The 21,180-nt window shown below is 42.8% G+C and overlaps 2 protein-coding genes across 2 annotated transcripts in view; both read right to left on the reverse strand.

Moving 5' to 3' along the window:
- Window positions 1-66, reverse strand: part of LOC125349936 (aldehyde oxidase 2) — an 81,858-nt gene extending 81,792 nt beyond the window's left edge. Inside the window, exon 1 of the mRNA XM_048344201.1 lies at window positions 10-66. Within this exon, the coding sequence (XP_048200158.1) occupies window positions 10-66 (57 nt within the window). The remainder of the gene's footprint in view (window positions 1-9) is intronic.
- Window positions 67-9,648: 9,582 nt separating this feature from the next.
- LOC125350417 (aldehyde oxidase 4-like) overlaps window positions 9,649-21,180 on the reverse strand; it is a 133,317-nt gene continuing 121,785 nt past the window's right edge. Inside the window, 9 exon segments of the mRNA XM_048345002.1 lie at window positions 9,649-10,666; window positions 11,870-12,037; window positions 14,349-14,534; window positions 15,240-15,305; window positions 15,499-15,613; window positions 16,011-16,063; window positions 17,150-17,224; window positions 18,937-19,065; window positions 20,639-20,734. Coding sequence (XP_048200959.1) covers window positions 10,613-10,666; window positions 11,870-12,037; window positions 14,349-14,534; window positions 15,240-15,305; window positions 15,499-15,613; window positions 16,011-16,063; window positions 17,150-17,224; window positions 18,937-19,065; window positions 20,639-20,734 — 942 coding nt within the window. The 3' untranslated portion in view covers window positions 9,649-10,612.

Genomic DNA, 21,180 nt, shown 5'->3' on the forward strand with positions numbered 1-21,180 from the left:
AACACTTACCTTCTTCCCATTCACAAAGAAAACCAGCTCATCGGATTCCGTCAATGGGCAAGGCATGGTGGCTATGAGGAAGCTGTTCTTCTGGATCGAGACAGAATGCTCTCTAGTACTAGCTGCAGATGTGGCTAGTGGAAAGATCGATGTCCAAGCATCTGGATTCTGTGAGTGGAAACAAGTCTGCCTGGAGCCTCAGAGAGGAGGGCAAAGAGGTGGAGACTTCTTGCTTTGTGTCTTTTTAAGCCTAGGGCCTTGTGTGGGTCAGGTTCTGATCTCAGTCTCATTTCCACCAATCCTGGCTTTGTACTTGGCTCAGGATGCAAAACACACCTCTTCTTTTCTTTTGTTTTTTTTTTTTTCTCTGAAAATTAAGGGTATCAGTTAAATAAAAAAAAAAACCAAACAAAACCCTAAACAACCATCTCAGTTTAACCCATTCTTCACAGTGCCTGGGAATGTATCCTGGATGGATTTCATTCTTCTCTAAGACAGAAGTCCTCCTATTTGTTCTTACTTGTTTTTTATTCTAGCTGTGGAAATGTCCCCCGGTGGGAAAGCAAACATCCTTTCAGTTCAGTGCATGGCTCAGATGAAGGACTTCCTCCTCCCTATTTCCTTCTAAAGCCCACAGTCATTTTGTTAGATATCAGTGATCTAGTCAAGGCAACCACTGTTCAGAGGGATAAACTGAGGTCCATGAGATGAGATTTGCACCTCAGGGTCCTTCAGAAGGAAGTGACAGAGTAGGAACCAAAACCAAGATCTGGTGGAAGTGCCTCTCAGTGCACAGATTCTAGATGAGAAGAAAATATTCACTGGGCATAGATGGCTCATGTCTCTAATCCTAGCTACTCAGGAGGCTGACATCTGAGGATCAAAGTCAGCCCAGGCAGGAAGGTCCATGAGACACTTATTTCAATTAACTAGCAAAATGCTGGAAATAGAGCTATGGCTCAAGTGATAGAGCATCAGCTGTGAGGGAAAAAGCTAAGGACTAGTACCCCAAACCTGAGTTCAATCTCTAGTACTTGCACACAAAAGATAGAAAGAAAAAGAAGAAAAAAAGTAAGAAAATATGCTCGAATATCTTAAATTAGATATCTACCAATAAAACACAGGTCTTATTCTGTTAGCTAAAGTACTGCTTAGAACTTGGGATCAAATATGGGTAAAATGGGTGGCTGCTTATAAAGTGTGGTTTCAAGAGAGTTGATAAGACATCTCTGGGCTCCATCACTTCCAGTATGAGCCCAGAGAGGCCTGGCATTGTCCTGAGAGTGGACACTTTATGTTCAGGCAGGCAGATGGCTTTCACGTTTCTTCCCAGTTTTGAAGTCTAGCTCCTCCATCATAGTCTTTGTGGACCTGTGGGTATGAGTGGGCTCAAAGGTATATGTGGGTGAGTCCCATGTAAGAAGTGGCTGCATACATTGACAGCAGCAGGAGACATCTCTGTAAATTAGCAAGCGCCTTCAAGTCAGGCTTTTTTTTTTTTTTTTTTTTTTTTTTTTTTTTTTGGCCAGTCCTGGGCCTTGGACTCAGGGCCCGAGCACCGTCCCTGGCTTCTTCCAGCTCAAGGCTAGCACTCTGCCACTTGAGCCACAGCGCCGCTTCTGGCCGTTTTCTGTATATGTGGTGCTGGGGAATCGAACCTAGGGCCTCGTGTATCCGAGGCAGGCACTCTTGCCACTAGGCTATATCCCCAGCCCAAGTCAGGCTTTTTTGATCAAGTCTTCTCTGCCTCCCAATAGCTCTCCAGGGCCTGGAACATCGGGTCCAAATTTGGCCCACTCAGATAGATGTTCTTGCAATGGTGGAAGAAAAATCTCCTGCCTAGCCAACTGGTTCTCGTGATTGGAACTTTTTGGATAATCCTGTATCTCTCTGCCCACAATCTTCTAGTGGTTTCCCATTGTATTTGGAAAAACCCCACATGCCCACATGGGGACCTCTGATGAGATGGGCTCTACCTATCTCTCTGAGTATACTATCAACCACTCTCTCCTTTGTTCATCCTTGCTATCACTGTGGCCTCTCTCCTGCTTTTGGAAGGTGCTAAGGCTTTTCTGCCTGAGGTATATTCCTGCCTTGGTATATTAGTTACTTTACCTCAACTTTTCTCAGACCAGCATGGCCAGTGTGTGTGTGTGTGTGTGTGTGTGTGTGTGTGTGTGTGAGAGAGAGAGAGAGAGAGAGAGAGAGAGTTTGAACTCAGGGTCTGGAATCTGTTCCTTAGTCCTTAGTTATTTTTTCCCTCTCAAGGCTGGTGCTCTACTACTTGAGTCACAGCTCCACTTTCAGCTTCTTGGTACTTAGAGATAAGAGTCTCATGGACTTTCCTGCTTGGGTTGACTTTGAATCATGATTTTCATATGTCAGCCTCTTGAACAGAAAAAATGACAGATACGGACCACCAGATTGTGAGTCCTGTGTTTTGTTTTCCAATTAAGTGATAAACTCTTGGCAGCTAGTTGTATCCCGAGGATGGTCAGCATGAATGACATTATCTTTATTTCAGGGGCTAATAAATACTTGGCCAGTGACCTAAACTACTACTATCACCACCACCACCACTACTACTTATTATTATTATCTTTTAAAAATGGTTATTGTACTAAGGGCAAATGTACTGTATTAAATATGTAAGGTCTTATCTATGTGGGTTTGATTACAGAAACTAATAAAGAATTCTCTAAATAATGAAAAAAATTGTTATCATAAAGGTGGTATATAAAGAGGTTACAGTTACATAGTGAGATGAAGAGTACATTTCTTTTTGAACATTGTCACCCCTTCCCTCTCTTTCATCCAGTTTTTTCCTCTTAGCCCCTCCCCCACAAGTTGTAGAGTTCATTTTCAACATAGTGTCTATCATCACTGCTGCTTTTGTTCACCCTTTGTCCCTCCATTTCTATGCTTCCTCTTTCCCCTCTCCCAAACAGATAAACATACAAGACAAAAGGTACAAGAAACAAAAACAGTGACAAGGAGAAAACAAAAACAAAAAACCAAAAGAATTTCTTGTTTCCTATTCTTGGAGTTCATTTTGATAAGCATCATTTTGTAGGATCACATGCACACAGCTATTGAGCCTTTGTGATCCTCTCCTAAGGATATGCTCCTTTGGTGCCACTATGTGAGTGTCTAGAGTCCTGTATAATTTATCATGTCCAAGTGCATGTTTTTGTCTTTTACTATACAGTGATTTATAGGCACATTCTAGTTACAACAAATGGGGAAACCACACAACCTATGTTTCTTTGGGTCTGGCTTAGCTTTACAAAGGGGTTTCAATTCAACGTGTCAGTTTAGGAGTACAATACATCTTGATCAACGTTACCCCTTTCATAATTCTTCTTTATCTTTCCCAATACCAGCCATCCCATCAATTTTTCTACTAAACTACTCAGTTTTCCTACTAAACCTGCATTCATCCATGTATCCATGATCCCCGCATGCATCCATCTGCTCTGCACTTGGCTCTGTGCAAGTGGTAAGGATGCAGTGGAAAACAGCTCTACACATTTTCATTCTCGGAGGTGTTTTATCAGACAGCAAGCGATTAAACATGTCTGCCTTTGACAAGCACAGAACAGAGATAGTAACCCCGTTTAGAGGACAAGGATCAAGGAAGTTCTGAGACAGAAACATTGAGGCCTGAAGGAAGCAGAGGAGTTGATTCCTCATGAACTGAGAATGGAAGGGAGCAGGCTGAGGGAGAGAGGAAGGCACATGGGGAGACACAGGCCCTGTCTCCATTTCAGAGCCCACGATCTGCTCTTTCCGTGTGTGTGTGTGTGTGTGTGTATGTGTGAGTGGGTGCACACAACTCACACATGTTTACTATCTGTAGGAGCAAGATACTGCCTATGACTGAAAGATGAGTTAGGTGTCTCCAAAGTATTTATTGGCATACACCCTTCAATACTGACATTGAGGATAAGCCTTTAAAACAGAAAACCAGCTTTACATTTGGATTATGGTATTAGATTATTGTGTTATTAAAGTACTTTGGATTAGGAAACCAAAGCATTCATTAATTGCAGGGAAACTGAAAACCAACCTTTATGGCTCTCAAGAAGTATTTTTTCAGACTTGTTCTTCAGGTTTTGTTTGCATGCCATCTCGAAAAGGATAAACAAGTTAAACAAAAAGCTACCACTGCAACCACAGGCCTGGGAGTGAAGTATGGAGTCCTGCTATGTTTTCTCCTCCTCCGGGGTTCCAGGAGCTCACTTTGGGAACCCACTCCTTGAGGGTGAACAAAGGATTGTGATGGGGAGAAGACATTGCAGGACTGCCAAGGTTTTTTCTCACTCTCAGGTTTTATTCCAGACAGTGGGAAAAGCCAAACACTTTTGTTCTCACTCTCAATTTTCTTTAATAAAAAAGGAGTATTAAATTTCTTCATTTTTTTTGATACTGGGGATTGAACTCCAGGCTATCACACATACTAGATGAGCTCTGCTACCACTGAGCTATACCCTTGATACCTAACCTTCTTCACTTTGAAATGAATTGTTCTAGTGGGTGGGAGAAGCTACACAGATCGACTCAGGTTGCTTATATGTCTGTTATATAAAGAAAAATCTTAGGATCTACATCAAAGAATTCTATGTTCTGGGTTGGATAGAAAATGTCCCCTGCAGGCTCATGTGACAAGGGAAGGTTTGGTGCCAGAGCTGGTGGTGCTCTTGAGGGGTTGTGGGAACCGAGTGAAAAGTGGAAAGAAGCAGGCCTAGGCAGAGTAGTGGGCCTGGGGAAGGGCAAACTTAGGCTGGATGGCAGGAACATGTTCTGGTAAATGTCACCCAAGCCCTTATGGAAACTGAACAATGGGAGAACGTGGAAGGTGGTTTTTCTACTAACCTCCTAACTTTGCTTCTGTAACTATGTGCTTTCTTGAATGGGAATAGCAGCTTTGATGTAATGACCTTTGTGACTAAAAGGAAAACTGCAAAATTTCCGGAGAAGCTGATCTGGGAAGCACAGTAAAAATGCTAAAAGTTGAGTTAATATTCTGCTAGCCTAGCCATAAAATTCCCCTTCTGTAAATGGCTTGCTTAACAGACCCAAAGAAACATGGACTCTATGATTTCCCTCATAGGGAATAATTAGTACAGGTTTGGGTTAGTCACAGCAGAAGATCACAAGAGCCCAACAGCTATGCCCTTATGAACACATAAGATGATGCTAAGTGAAATGAACTCCATGTTATGGAAACGAGTGTTATATCACTGTTGTAATTATTTTCAACATGCCATGTGAAACCATAGCTTTTGTTGTTGATCCTCTTGTATCCCCTTCCTGTGGTTGTCCCCGTGCTATCACTGTATCTCATCTGAGTACCCTGGATACCGTATATACTTGTATTAGAACTAGGCAAGGGAAAGAATATCAAAATTGAGAGACAAAGGATAAAAAGGCAACTCTAAAAGCAATACCTACAAAACCATTTGGTGTAAACCAAGTGAACAGCTCATGGGGGGAGAGGGAAAAGGGGGGGGTATAGAGGGGAGAGTGAGGGAGGAGGTAACAAATTGTACAAGAAATGTACCCACTGCCTTACATATGAAACTGTAACCCCTCTGTACATCACTTTGACAATAAATAAATAATTATTCAGAAAAAAGATTCATTAGCAGCAGAGTCAGGAAAAGCAGGATGGGGAGCAGATTGATTAGAAAACTAATCTGAAGTCAAATGAATAAATGGCAATATTCCTAAAAAAAATGGCTTGCTTAACCTGTTTTTAACTTTCTTTCATGATCTGAATGTGGTACCTGTGCTTTTTGTGCTTAAATACCCTGTTCTGTAGAGACTTGGAGCTGCATTCTAGATCCTGACTCTAAGATTCATCGCCCCCCGTACAGTGGAATACATTTTTCTTTCCCTTTTTAGGGTCTGGCTATCTCTTACTTGGCTGTCAGGATACAACAGGGTGACTGGATCATGACCACGCTAACTCCATCAGCTAGTTGGTCCATTGATAAGGTCGGTGCAGTGGACGACCCATAGGCAGGGCCTGGGTGGGGGAAGCCAATCACTGGGGGTGCTTTCAGTTGTCCTGAGGAGAATGGCTTTGGTCTACTCTGAACTCCCTCACCAGAGGGACATGACCAGGGACTGAGACCTCTGGAACAATGAACCAGTGAAATCTTTCTTCTTTTAAGTTGATGTTGTCTAGTATTACATCACTGCATCAGAAAGCTGACTAATATATCCCATGGCCCAATGCAAGAATGGCTATTGGAAATCACACCATCCTCCCCTACATTTAAACAAAACTTTTTATAGAAAAAAAAGGTAACACATCATGCTCCCTGGGGTGTTGGCTTTGATGTCCCTGGAGTGCTGCTGTGTTCTGGGCTCTTTAAAATCCAGAAAATGGCCTAGCATGGTCCTGAGTTCAAACTCTAGTACCACAAAAAAGGATAAGAAAACAAATGAAGAAACCTCCAGAGATGGAACGCAGATAGGCACACTGAGAGAGGGCAACTTTTTGGACACCAGGAGTCTGGATGGATCATTAATATTCACAGCCCAGATTTTTTGTTCCCAGGTTTTTAGACTATGAGGTCCTTTTCTTGTCTTAGCTCCAATCTTTTGCTTCTACTGAGCCTGATGGACTTGTGGGAAGCTGAGTGTCAGCAGTGCTGTGAGCTTTGCAGGAGAGGGGTCCTCTTCTTCCACAGGCTGGGGGTAATGTCTGGAGATCAGCACCCTGAAATTCTGGATCTGGAAATGAGCTTGGTCCTTGAGTGGGAGTGGATATGAGGGAAAAAAAATCCCTTAAGTGCATAGGAGGTTAGGTCTATCAGAGGGATAGTGAACCCTTCTAGTCCCCAAGTCTGGGTAAATGTGAAAAGTCAGAACTGTTAAGCCTCTTGCCTCTGCAGGACTCAGGCTACCTTCCAGCTTCTACCCTGTCAGGGTGTGAGATGGATGAGGTTCCTTTTGCTTTGTGTACGTGTGCTTGGTACCTGTGGTTGAAACACCTGGTAAGGTATTTCAACATCTAAGCTGGAGCCCGGTGATTTGACTGATGAAAAAAAAAGTTAAAGGGGCTTATAGGTTGAGCTGTGTTCCCAGTATATTCTTACTCAGGAATTGGATCTTTGTGGATAAAGTCAAGTTAAGACAACATTTGTAAGGTTAGGTTGGCTCCTAGATCCAATGGCTGGTATCATACAAAGAGAGGAAGGTTTGGAGACAGACAGATACACATGAAGGGAGAATCATGTGAAGGTGGAGGAGATTGGAGTGTTCCCTCTACAATTGAAAGAATGCAAAGAATTACTGGTAAAGACTACAAAGAAAGAAGATGGAGGGAATGAAGATTAGAGGAAGCATGGCCCTGCTGACTGTTAGAAAACCAGTTTCTATCATTTTAAGCCATGCTGTGTGTGGTGTTTTATGACGGCATCCCAGGGAAATTGAGGTAGACTCAAGAACCAGAGAAATCATGCTAACTAGACAGAATACACACCCAGCAGAAGAGAATTTCTGGAAGAGACAACTGCCAATTTAAATATAAAAAGAGAACATTAAGTGGAAGCCCGTAAAACCATTTTCTAGATCATCTAAAGAACAATTCAGTAGAGGAGGATGGTTATGGCAGAAACCCAAAAGAGTGATGTGGGAAACCAAGTGAAGTAAATCTATCTCTGCACAGAGCAGACACATAGAAGCAGAAACCACAAAAGGCAGGATCAAAGTCCAGGAAGCTACATGTATGACATCTCTTGTAAGACTAGGAGAAAGAGGCCGGGTAAAGAGAAACAGTCATTAAATACTGAGAAATTTCCTCTGAATCTAGAGACTAAAATCTTCTTCAATTTCTAGGCTGGCTTGAAGGTTTGGGACTCCCATCTGGTGTTATCTGATGCCAGATTTGATATCTGAAGGTGTTAGGCAGAAAGATTGTTTTCTAGAAATGGAATCGGCTTTGCCATGCAGTGAACACCAGGGGGCAGCACCTATGAATGTTGACAGCCAGGAAGGGCAACTGGAAATGCAGAGGAAGATGAACAACACTCTTATTTGAGGAGTAATTGTCCAACAAAAAGCAACTCAGGTAAGAAAGGTGAAGAGGACAGTAAGCCTAAAAGACTAGGAGCCACCATGTGGAAGGGAGAAAAAGTAAAAGGGCTGCCAGAGCATTATCTTATTGGAGCCAGGGGTGGAAATATGGGAACAGATTAGAACAGAAGACGAGGAAGAGCATACTTTTTTTTTTTCTGTGAGGATGGTTGGTGTCTTGTTTTCAAATGTTAGTGAGAAATATAGTGTTTTGGAGGTGAGTGGAAAATAGTGTTTGGTAGGTAAGAGGATATGAATAATGCTACAGCTGGACTTACAAATTAATGAGACGAAATGGAATTAATCATGGCTTGAACAGAGCAGCAAAATGGAAGGGGAGGGTGCTGGTGGCTTATGCCTGTAATCCTAGCTACCAGGAGACTGAGATTGGAGGATTGTGGTTCAAAGCCAGCCCCAGTAGGAAACTCTGTAAGACTCTTATCTCCAATTAACCACCAGAAAATTGGAAGTAGCTCTGTGGGTCAAAGTGATAGAGTGCTAGCCTTGAGCAAAAGGAGCTCAAGCGCCACAAGTTCAAGCTCTATGACTGACACACACAAAAATGACAATAGTAGTGAGGCTCAAGTGGTAGAGCACTAGCCTTGACTGAAAAAACAAGGGAGAATGTGAGGGCTTGAGTTCAGCCTCACTATTGGCACAAAAAGGGTGGGTGGGGGGAGGAAATCTAGAAATAATGTAAAATCTATTATGTATATGGTATCTTATTTAAATCATACATGGATGCATATAAAATAAATATAATAGGTATGAAGAAAAAAACTGAAAACTTTAATCATTATAAGAAATGTGAGCAAAATTAATTATGTCACTTAAAAATAGTGATTAAAGATTGCATTAGAACAAAAGAAGCTAAACCTAAATTCATGTTACTTTTTTTTTTAAATCAGTTGTGGGGCTTGAACTCTGGGCCTGGGTGCTACCCCTGAGCTCTTCAGCTCAAGGCTAGTGCTCTATGCCTTGAGCCACAGCATTGCAGTCTTTGGTGGTTAATTGGAGATAAGAGTCTTATGGACTTTCTTGTCCTGGCTGGTTTTGAACTGTGATCCTCAGATCTCAGCCTCTCGAGTAGCTAAGATTGCAGGCATGAGCCACCCGTGCCAACAGTTCATGTTATTTCTAAGAAAAACATTTGAACTGAGTGTCAGTAGTTTACACCTATAATCCTAGCTACTCAGGAGACTGAGATATGAGGATCACAGTTTGAAGTCAACCTAGACAGCAAAGTCTGTGAAAATCTTTAACTAATTGCCAAGTGGAGCTGTGGCTCAAATGGTAGAGCACTATCCTCGAGCACAAAAGCTCAGAGTTAGTACCCAGGCTCTGAGTTCAAGCTCCAGGACAGACACAAAAAATAAACAAACAAACTGGTCAAATATGCAGATGTTGTTAAATTATTTGAAAAACTCAACAGCTATTCCTAGAACAGTGATTTCAAAATCAAAGAGAACAGGAAGGGTTTTGGAAGTGTTTGGGAGCTTTGAACAATGCCTTGATCTATTTTGTGTTGCCATACAAATAAACATGAAGCTGGGAACTTCAAAGAGGAAAGAGGTTTATTTTAGCTCCCAATACAGAAGGCTAGGTCAGATGACTGTACTCAATGAGGCCTCTGCGGCATCCCAGCAAGGATGATAGCATCACGTACTGGAAGTATGTGCAAGGGACCAAGAGAAGAGTAGGAACCAGGCTCACACTTTTATAAGAACCAACGCTTGGGAGAACAAGTCCATTTCTGTAAAACCAGATCCACTCTGAGACCAGCATCAATCCCTTGACAAGAGTGGTCATGCCTCCGTTATCTCACTAGACCCTACCTCTGACAGACTAGAGACCCAGCCTCCGGCATATAACCCTCTGAGAACAAACCCTATCTGAACTGTAGCAGATGCTTACTTCCTAAACCCTTTCTTAATGAATTGCTGGACCAGGAGTGTCAAGGCTGTGGTGGATTGCTGTACTGGAGGCAGCTCTTACAGAGCGGACTGTAAGCATCCCTCCCTAACTCGTGTTCAGCATCCTCAAAGTAGTGAGTGCCTTGGATTTTGCCAGTGTGGGGACACTTATGCCATGAGAATTGGCAAGCACTGTCAGTTGGGGATTTTTTCCAGGCAAGTCAATCATTGTAAGCAATATTGGGGGTTTTGAGAGAATGAATCTAGAGAGTTTTGAGGGTGGACAATTTCACTGAACTTTGAGCAAATCTCTAGAGAACAAAGTACAAGTAGGCTCTTGACTTGTTTCAGGAAATGGGAAACTGTACCATTTAAAAAAATCATGAGGATGTAGGTTTTAGGCAAACTAAAATTAGAATTTCAGATCCAAAGTTTTATTATATTGTTCAGTAAAAATTTACATTCTAAAATATGGTTATACAGTAACCTATGCCACATAGAACAATTAAAAATGACTTTATCATTGATAATTGGGAGCCAACCTATATTTGGTCTTGTTTGAGACTTTTAATGCTAGTCCTGTCTTCTTTCATTTTCTAAAAAACACAGGACTACGACACATGGATGGACCAAGGAATAAATGTTGAAGGGTCATCTCTGGGAATCTAAAGAAAAATCAAAGGAAGGAAGAGAATTGTTAATGAAGTGTTTTATATGAAAAATAATTTTTAAGATGTAAATTTTTATCAAAATTATAGAATTTTCATATTTGTTTTGGTAGAAACTTCTTTATTTGCATAAGTGCGCGCGTGCGCGTGCGCACACACACACACACACACACACACACACACCACCTTTGTTTTTTGAGGCAGGGTATTGCTATGTAGCCCAGAATGGTCTTGAATTTGTAATTCTTCTACCTCAGTCTCCCAAGTGCTGGGATATCAGGCATGCACTCCATAACAGGCTCTGGTTTGTTTCTATTTAGGTGACAGGAACTGAGCCTAGAGCCTTTCTAATCGGAAGCATAAGCTCTACCACCGAGCCACACCTTTCACCCCCATCTGATAAATTTATGCTTGGGAAAAGAGGCATCTTACCCAGAAACTTTGTAGTTTTCAAGGCAAAGCTAATTTTACATTCAACATTCACTTATGGCTACAGTATGCATTTTAATAGAGGCATGTTTTCTGATGGTATTTATAGATGTATTTTCAACATCTGGCAAATGGAAATATGTTCTATTAGTGTATGATTTTTTTTACAATCCCTATCAGGGTGTGTCCAGAAAACAGATATAGTCATTCAAATGATTCTTACTAGATTGTTTAGCAAATATTTTTTGCATAATTTGCCAGGTCAGATTATTTTTTTTTGTTAAACATTCTAGTACTTGAGCAACATTTCTATCCTTCTTCTTTCCCTACTCCTCCAATTTTGGTTGATTTTCAGATCGAATCTGGATTTTCAGAAAGGTCTAGACTTCACTCAGACCACAATCCTCCTACCTATGCCTTCTGTGTAGCTGGGATTATAGGCACTAATACTGTGTCTCGTGTTGCTAACTTTTTTGCAGTCTGGCCTTGAACTGAGATCTGCCTGATCTCTGCCTCCCAAATAGCTCTGATGATAAACGCTCCCTGGTGGATCTGGTCTCATTGTAAATTTTAAGCGGAGTCTAAAACCAAACAGCATCTGAAGAGGCTTGTTTACTTGGCAGTTGCTTTGAGGCATTCAGGAAGTGGTGAGTGGAGGCAAATAAGACATTTCATCGACAAAGGTTCATCTTAATTATGTCATGGTATCAAATCTACAGCAAGAACCTTCAAGTCCGTATAAAGGACGATTAGAGCAGGGACTTCCCTTACCATGTTAGTAAACTGATCCACACAAGCCATGCGGATCAGTTCAGGAGTTGCTGGGCTGCTCAGGGGAAAGGTCTTGTCCAGGCCCCTCTCTCCGCGGGCAGCGGTCACTGCATCATATATGGCGAACAATACAGAGGATCCTAAGAACATTCCAGCCTCACCCAATCCCTGAGAGAGGCATAAAACATGGTCACTAACACAAGATCCTTTCAGGATTAATTTACACATGCATACATGCACACACACACACACACAGATATACACATGACCCTACACCTTTATCATCTCCAGAATGGGGAGCATCTGCATTAGCAGAATTGAATCTACTCAGTGATTTGTGTGTAGAGTCTTCCTAAATGAGATTAAATTGTGAACGTGCCCTACAGATACCCCAAGCCTGAATCCAGATCTTTGGGGTGTGTGTGTGTGTGTGTGTGTGTGCTTGTACTGGGGCTTGAACGCTCATATTCTTGCTTGGCTTTTTTGTCAAGGCTGGTATCTACCACTTGAGTCATAACTCCAGTTCTTGCTTTTTGCTGGTTAATTGGAGATAATAGTTTCTCAGATTTGTCTGTCTGGGTTGGCTTTGAACTTTGATCGTCAGATCTCAGTCTTCTGAGTAGCTAGGATTACAGATGTGAGTACCAGTGCTGGGAAGGCGCTGTGTGTGTGTGTGTGTGTGTGTGTGTGTGTGTGTGTGTGTGTGTGTGTCTTATTCAGAGGTTCTGGGCATGGACCCCAGGGCTTCACACATGCTAGACAAGTGCTTTCCCACTGAGCAATACCCTTAGCAGCTGGACCATTTGTCTTTACTTCACAATAAGAAAGATGACCACTATGTTGGCAGTGGAGCTGAAGGACAGTGAAGCAGTTGCTTTTTTCCCCAGTGCTCACTCGCCCCTGTTTTGTAAGCATGTGAGTGAAGGTGACTTTATATTCTGAGTAATTCACCAATCACCGCAGTAATATTTCTCTTCTTCCCTCAAGGTTATCTGGGTGGGGCCTTGATGAGGAATAAGAGAGAGAGAGAGAGAGAGAGAGAGAGAGAGAGAGAGAGAGAGAGAGAGAGAGAGAGAGAGAGAGAGAGAGATCCTCTGGGCAAGGAGAAAAGGCTTGAGTCCTATTTGGCCTAAATGATGGGGAGGCTGCTAGACCTTAAGCCAGCAGGGTTGTGTCCTGGCTATTAGACACTGAATTCTGGTCAGAGTGGAGGTAGGCCATGTAAAAAGCAAGTCAGCTCTTTCTCCCATTGGTGACCCACTCCCAGGAAAGACAGAGAAGCCCCAAATCTCTGAAAGAAAATGGGTCTGGCCAGACATGGGCATGGAACAAAACTTATGAAGGGGAAGTTGTGGTTTGTTTGTTTGCATTTGTACTTGAGAACCCTGTGTGTTGTTGGTCAGTTAAATACCATGTGCTCCAGGGCACCCGGACATCTCAAAGCAAACAGTTATGGAGAAAGCTGCTGAAAAACCATTCTGATTAGGGGAAGGTATGCATATCTAAGGGAGCCATGAACAAGAATTGAGTTTTGGGGACAAGTAGGAAGGGGCAGAAAAGTGAGCACTGGGCTATTCACATACAGGATGAGTTTATCTCCTGGTGGTCTTTATTTAGCCCAATGTATGGAAGTGTTCAGCAACTCTTTCCTCCTTGATTTTGATCTGGTGTTTTTGATTTTGTGCCAGTCCTAGGACTTGAACTCAGAGCCTGGGCACTTCCCCCAAGCTTTCTCACTCAAGGCTGGTCCCTACCAGTTGAGCCATAGTTCCACTTCTGGCTTTTAGGGAGGAGGGTAATTAATTGGAGATAATTGTCTCACGGACTTTCCTGACTGGGCTGACTTTGAACCATGACCCTCAGATCTCAGTTTCCCGAGTAGCTAAGATTACAGGTGTGAGCTACCAGCATTCAGCTTGACTTACATCTGTTTTATGTCTCCTTCAACAGTGAAGATCTTACTCAGGTTTCAGAAGCAGCAAATACCACTCTGCTATATGCTTGCTTTTCTTCTCCCCTTCTCCTCTTGGGACTTGACCGTTAAAGGAGGAGGAATATTTCATAAACTTTTGAGAGCACAAATTGCAGTAGAATAAATTTTGCCCTTCCTTAATTTCATTTTGTTGAAGTGGAACCCCAGTGCCTTGGAATGTGACTGCATTTGGAGATAAGTGCTTAAAAAGGGTAATTCAATGTTTGAAAAGGTCTTCAGTTAAAATGAGCTCAGTGTGTAGGCCGTGCTCTAATGGTGACTGGTGTCCTCAGAAGAGATGATGAAGACACAGAGAGTGGAGTGAAGAGTCAGTGAAGAAATAGGGAGAAGATGACCTTCTAAAGGCAACCAATTCTGTCAATATCTCCATCTCAGACTTTCAGGAACTAGAATTGTGAGAAAATAAATCTCTATTTCAGCTACCCAGTTTGTGGTACTTTGTTACAGCATCTCAAGCAGACTAATACAGAGGCCCTGTATTCTTACCTTGGATGAGTAGATGGCTATAGGATTTCTTGAGTGCACCAAAGTGACATAGAATTCTTCTGGTATCTCAGTGACGGTGGGGATTTTGTAGTCATCTGGACCCCGAGAGTAAAGTACACCTTCTGGGGAGTACTTCAGTTCTTCTATGGTATAAAACCCCATGCCTTGGATAAATGCTCCCTCAATCTATGGCAAAAAAATAATAGCACAGGCAAGAAGTGGAGGACCCTCCTTGAATAAGTTTCCGTGAGTGGAAGTCATTCTTGGAGTGATTACAGTAGATGTTATGAGAGCCGTCCAGGAACTGGCGCCTGCTCCCTGTCTGGCCCTATCCTTTAGGCACCTCATGTTCCTGATGCGCGTCAAGTCAAATTTCCAAATCTGCCAGGTTTTTCCTCATCTCAAAGTCTTTGTAAACCCAATTTCTTCTGATTCTCTTCACCCTTGCCTACCTCAGCTTGGTTACCTGGCAAACTCCTATGCACTCTCCAGGCTTCCGATGAAGAATGACCACTTCTTTGAAACCTTATGGATGTTCGCAATTGCCTGGAATACACATCTCATGTGGGGGCCCTTGGAAGGCATTTTTCCTTGTTGAACCTCCCTCTCATGTCCTGATTATGAACATAATTCTCATTGAAGAAATATTAGAAGGTATAAAGAATGTGGAATAAGTCACAGATGTCCTTATATGTTCTTTCAGTAGTTTATCTGTGTGCATGTGTGCATGTGTACATGTACATACACAGTATCTATGTATGGAATCTATGCAGAGCGTTCTGCATGAGGCATGGATAAGGTTTGGAGGATGCTGGAAAACAGCATTTGGAAAGACTAGCTGAGAAATAGGATGGGCCAGAGCCCCCATGGGAAGGTTCTGGAATTACGTACCTGTCCAATGTCCAGGGCTGGGTTTATGCTAAAAGCAGCATCCATGAAGATGTCAGTCCTGAGGTGCTGCGCCAAGAGGAAAAAAATATCATGGACAATCCTATTTATTTAAAATAGATGTTTCTGAAACTATATATCTCGCTATATATATCCCAGTTCTTTCATGGGGAAGATCACATTCATTATTATTTACAGTGGAGAAGCCACATCTGTGCTTGCGTGGACCTGGTGAAGGTGGTATATACAAATGTCACTCTACCTTATGAGCCCCAGTCAGACAGTCCACCTCAACCTCAGAACAGGAGGCTCCATAAACGAAATAGGGGTACGGGTTGCCTTCCTCCTTCTCCCAGTCCATGTATGTCTGATAGCCCCTGAGAAGAGAAGTCAGCAGTGGGAAGAAAGACTTTACCCCCACTAGAGGTCTTCTCACCTATGTGTGGGGCCCTAGAGAAGGGCTGCAGGCAGAATCCCCCCTTATGGTTGGAGGCCTGCTCCCCTTTTCTCTGGAGGTATTTTGGGACCAGAGATATAAGAGGACCACAGCAAACTTGGAAGAAGCTAGAGCTGGGCACCCCCAGTGGGCAGGTGCTGGGATGGGGAGAGTGGTGTAGGTAGTTATCATCTCTTTTGGCTGATAAATGGCTGCTGCCACAGAAGGCTCTGGATTGTTCCTCTCCCCTTCCCCCTTGTCTTCCTTCCTCATTTCCTCCCCCACTCCAAGGGACCCAATGATCACCCCTGCTCAAGTATGATACGAACAGTCCTTACTTGAAATATCCAGTAGCTGAGAGGCTGATGGATTCTTGAAAGGCTTTTGCAATCTAAAAGAGATGATTCGTTATGAAGGTACAGAAATTCAGCTAAAGTAATAAAAAAAAGCCTTCCATGCTGGGCTTGCTTCTTGATCACCCCCAGTTCTGTAGCCTGTCTCTGAGCTATAGGACCTGCTTTGCAAGGAAGGTCTTCAGGGTAGCTGCTGGCTTGCTTGGGGACTCTATGTATTGAGTTGCATAGTGTAAAATGTTCACTACATTGCCCATTGTGGAGCTTTTAAATTAGGGAGAGGGCTGAGACACATTCACATATGTGTATGTTTTCACCCTACTTTGGTTTCCACCCATCTTATCTGCTGTTTCACTATGGATTGTGGCTGAGTAGTGGGAGTAATAATAAATTACAAGAAATGCAATATAACAGTAATGTATAATATTATATACAAATATAGCATGTGCTATTATGTATATATGTAATTATATAAAATTACACATTTATAATATATATAATTACATATAAAATAATTGTATATAATATAGTTTATATAGACTATAAATGTATAACGACAGTAAATGTAACATAATAAAATAGTGTAATCCTGTGAACTTAGGACTGCTATTATCACCATTGTACAGACAGGAATACAAAAACCTGAGGCTCTTGTCCTATAGCAAGCACAGGGGCGCAGGCGTAGGTGGGAAGGGCCCAAGAACACCATTCTCTAGCTCTGTGAGCTCAAGCTCTGAAATAAATCAGATATCAATAAACATAGGCTTCTCTCTTACTTTTCTGGGGAAATTATCAGTAACTGCTATTACATGAGCCATCTTGAATGGACTCTGTCCATCAAACTGTCTTCCTTCCTTCCTTTTGTTATTCCTTCCTACCCTCCCTTCCCCTATCCTCCTCTCTCCTCCCTTTGCTTTTCCCTTTCCTATCGCTCTCCTTCTATTTCCTTCCCATTTTCTTATTCTCCTTCTCTGCCTTCCTCCTCCCCTCTCTCTTTTTCTGTTTATTCTTCTTGTAGAACTGAGATTTGAACTCATGGCCTTGTGTTTGCCATGCAAGCATTTAATGTTCAAGCCACACAGCCAGCCCTGCTTTTCCTGGCTGGGGGGAAAACAGGCACTCACCCATTCCTCCCATTTTCCTTTAGGATTTTTCCTGATGATGGGCTGAAGACGGTCCTTAAGAATCTTGCAGGCATCCTAAAAATAAATATTTGGTGACATCAAACACACAAGCACAAGGAGCAGAGAAATATTAATGATCTGAATTTGCTTTCCTGAGGGTTATCATTTTTGTGGATGTCTACGGGATTTCTTAAACTTGAGTCATGTGTGGACTCTTTTCAAAGGAAAGAATAACCACCTTCTTGTGGATTCTGCAGCTTTGGCTTCCTGTTTTTTTTTTATTACATTGTTGTTCAAATATATGCTACTAAAGCTAAGTAGATTCTCCTTAGAGTTATAGCAGCTCCTTTGCAACTATAAAAACCAAAATGACAGACTGTGCACACCAATGTATATCCCAATAAAATTCATAGTGACAACATTAATTTAATTGAGAGATGGTGCTGCTTTCATTACCCCCAACTAGAAAAATCTATAACCATTAAATAATAAATTTCCACTTGTAACCCCCTCCCTCCCCAGCTCCCTCAAAGGACTCTGCTAAGCAGAGCTTCTTGCAAGGTGTCAGGTGCCTCAGAAGAAAGTGACTGGAGGTGGCCTGCGGCTCAGGCTGGGGCCGCAACAGGTCAAAAAAGCTGCAGCCACAGGAGAGCCACTGCTTATGTCAGAGCTGCCCAGACACCGTCTCGAAGGCATGCCTTAGAGCAGCCATGGGGAAAGTTTGGAAGCAATGTGGCCAGACCACATCAAATGCCAGTCAGATTACATGGATGCCAGCCAAGTGAGACCTGGGCTGGCTCTTTTCTGCATAGTCCCCTTTCTCTGGCTCTGTAGGGGGGCTGAAGTGCTGGTTAGAAGGCTGGGGCTGAGGGAAACAAGCTCTTCCATCCTCTTTCTACTGGCCAGAGCTGGCAAGGTGCAGACATTGCAATTGGAAGCACATTTTGGAATTTAATTACTGAAGAACAATAAGATGGCTCCTGTGAATAAGGGTAATTAATGGACTTCGAGAAGCCATTTAAACACATCCCATTATTAAGAACAAAATCATCCTATGAGCCAGGTGCTAGTGGCTCACGCCTATAATCCGACCTACTCTGGGCAGAAAAAGCCATACAGCCAAACACTTATCTCTAATAAACTACTTAGAAAAAGCTGGAAGTGGCACTGTGGCTCAAGTGGTAGAGCACTGGCTTCAAGCATAAAGAGGCTCAGGGACAGTGCCCAGGCCCTGAGTTCAAGCCCTAGGAGCAGCAAAACAAAAATCATCCTGTGAAACAGACACAGTTGCAACAGGCATGTATGGCAGGCTGAAAGCTCCCCCGTTTCTCCCGTATTGGTCATTTTATTGCTGGGTTTCTGAAGTTTGTAGGGTTGGGAAGGGAAGTAATGGCAGTGACTTCACTTCACCATTTCTCTGACCTACCTATAGATCTCTAGGTGGGTGAAACATGGACCCCTAGTTTTTCAGGGGAGGACAACTGGATTTCCAGAGTGGTAAGCTGCCTGGCTCAGGCTCCTTGTGGAGCCTGAATGGGATCTCCTGTACCTCTTACCAAGGACAAGGGGTGCTGTTGACAGAATGCAGATTACACACAGCCTCATGCAGCCAAAGCACCAACTAGAGCTTCAGTAAATTTGGCCTGGCACCTGAGTTTTACCAGCAATTAGCAAGGGACCTAGAACTTGGTCTCTCATGGCCTCTGTTTTGTCTTCCATAGAAGAGGAAAGGGTGGGTGGGATAAAGTCATTGTCCTTGAGTGAGTGAAAACAGAAAGGAAGGTCACCTGCACAGCCCTCCCATTGATGTCGGTCCCCATGGAGCCCGCTGTGAACACGGCATTGGGCACGGTGGTGGTGTTGGTTTCCGACAGGTGTATGTACGATGAGGGGATGTTCAGTTCTCGACTCGCCACCTGCCGATGCCAAGGGAAAACTCTATTCACATCATGGGCTTTAAACTCCTTTCTACATGGAAAGTTTCTATTTCTCTTTAGAACCGAGTAGGAAGCCTACTCGCTACAGGCAAACACTGAAGCTGGATTTTAAATGCCACACTCCTTTTTGGAGACAGGTGTCAGGCCCAACAGCCTCTCTGTGCTTCCTCTAATGCAGGTTTCATGGAAGTTGTGTGACAGTATGGCCACTAGGGGATGCATGGTTTGGGGGACACATGCAGGCAAACTTGAGGTTTTGGTCTCATGGCTCTACTTCATGTCCTTCCAGTGGTTACAGCCAATTGAACAGATGTGGCCCTCAAGGGAAAATTTATAGGCATGGGGGTTTGGGCATAAGGAAGTAAGACATGTGCAAACTAGTCCCTGGGGGAGGTGTTGTGGCTTTTGGTGTGTGCTGCTACTGGGACTTGAACCCAGGGCCTCTTGCATGGATTTTCTGCTCAAGGATTGGGCTCTGTCACTTGAGCCACACCTCTACTCCCTGCTTTTTGCTGCTTAAGTGGAGACAAGATTCTCATGGATTTGTCAACCCAGGCTGGCTTCAAACTGTGATCCTCAGATCTCAGTCTCCAGAGTAGCCAGGACTATAGGCTCGAGCAATTGATGTTCAGCTTTTCTGTAGAATTTTGTGGCTTTTAAATTCCAAGAATCCTGTTGAATAATGTTCTGTCTCTCACTAAGACAGAGGCTTTTCTTTCCTACCAATATCATCTTACACAAATTCTTATTTCATATTAAAGAAGGGAAATTTTGTGCTGCAGTAACCTTTTGTTATTTCAGCAGAATTAGGGACATACTTCTTTGAATTAATATACATAATGGCCAGTCTTGTTAATGAACTCTTAAACAGATTATGAAGCTTGAGAGCTTAGGTTTTCATCCTGTTATACAAATTCATTTCTTTTCATTTCCGGAGTAGTACTAGGGGGCTGGATACTGGGTCACATGCTTGTACTTGAGCACCACCCCTGGCCTCATTTTGCTTATTTTATTTTATTTTTCCATATAGGATCATGTGCCTTTGCCGAGGCCACAAACTGTGACATTTCTACTTCTACTCTCTGAGTAGCAGGGATTACAGGCATGAGCCACCCCACCTTGCTTGTTCTGTGAGATAGAATTTAGTTAACCTTCTTCCTGAGCTGGCCTTGACCATAATCCTACTGTTTCTGCCTCCTAAAGTAGATGGGATTACAGACATAAGCCCACCATGCCCGGCCAGACACATTTATTTCTAATTGAGGAGTTCAAGTTATTGCTTTGAGATAAATGTTTTATCTTTGAAAACTGGAATTATGTTTTTCAGCAGACTTATGGACCTGGTTCTTTCATAAGCAGAGAAAACAATATAGCATATTTCCTCAATTCTAACTCCATTTCCCTCACCTGTTCCCTGTAATTTTGCATTCCTAAAAACCAGGATGAGTCTACCACCTGAATTGTGCATTCAATGTGATGGCATTTCTCCTGCTCAGCAAGAAAACAAGCTGGCACACCACTTCCACAGTGAAGGCACGTACACTTGTCTCACCTGAATCATTTTGGTGTGCAGGCCTTGTCCCAGCTCACAGCCACCATGAGTCAGCAAGACAGAGCCATCCAAATAGATGTGGACTAGAGCTGCTGCCTGGAGAAGTAATTGTAATTGCAACATCAGTTTGGAAACTGAGATAGCCAAATACTGCTGGGAGTTGAGCCGAGGTTGCTGGGTGAATAATTTTGCTTCATTGAACCAATCTCTTGTTTGTAATTCTGGAGGACAGTGCTATTATTGTTGGTTACAGAAACCCCAGACTTGACAACCATCAAGGTACCTATATGAATGTAGTCGTATTCCTTCTTATTGTCTCCTGGATTTCTCATGGTTGTCTGGGAAATTGCCTGCTCAGAACCCCAAACTGCATGGCACTTTATTGTTCTTTCTTCCCTAGACATGAAATTAATTGAAAGCAAATGGAACCTGCACAAGTAAATCCCTAGGCACAAGTTCTAAATTCTAGAGGATCTGGAAGAATCTTGAGATGTTTTATAGTTTCTAGACACTGTTTTGTCAGAATCATGGTGTGTGTGTGT

This window comes from Perognathus longimembris, chromosome 4 (genome assembly GCF_023159225.1).
Source record: "Perognathus longimembris pacificus isolate PPM17 chromosome 4, ASM2315922v1, whole genome shotgun sequence".
NCBI lineage: Eukaryota > Metazoa > Chordata > Mammalia > Rodentia > Heteromyidae > Perognathus > Perognathus longimembris.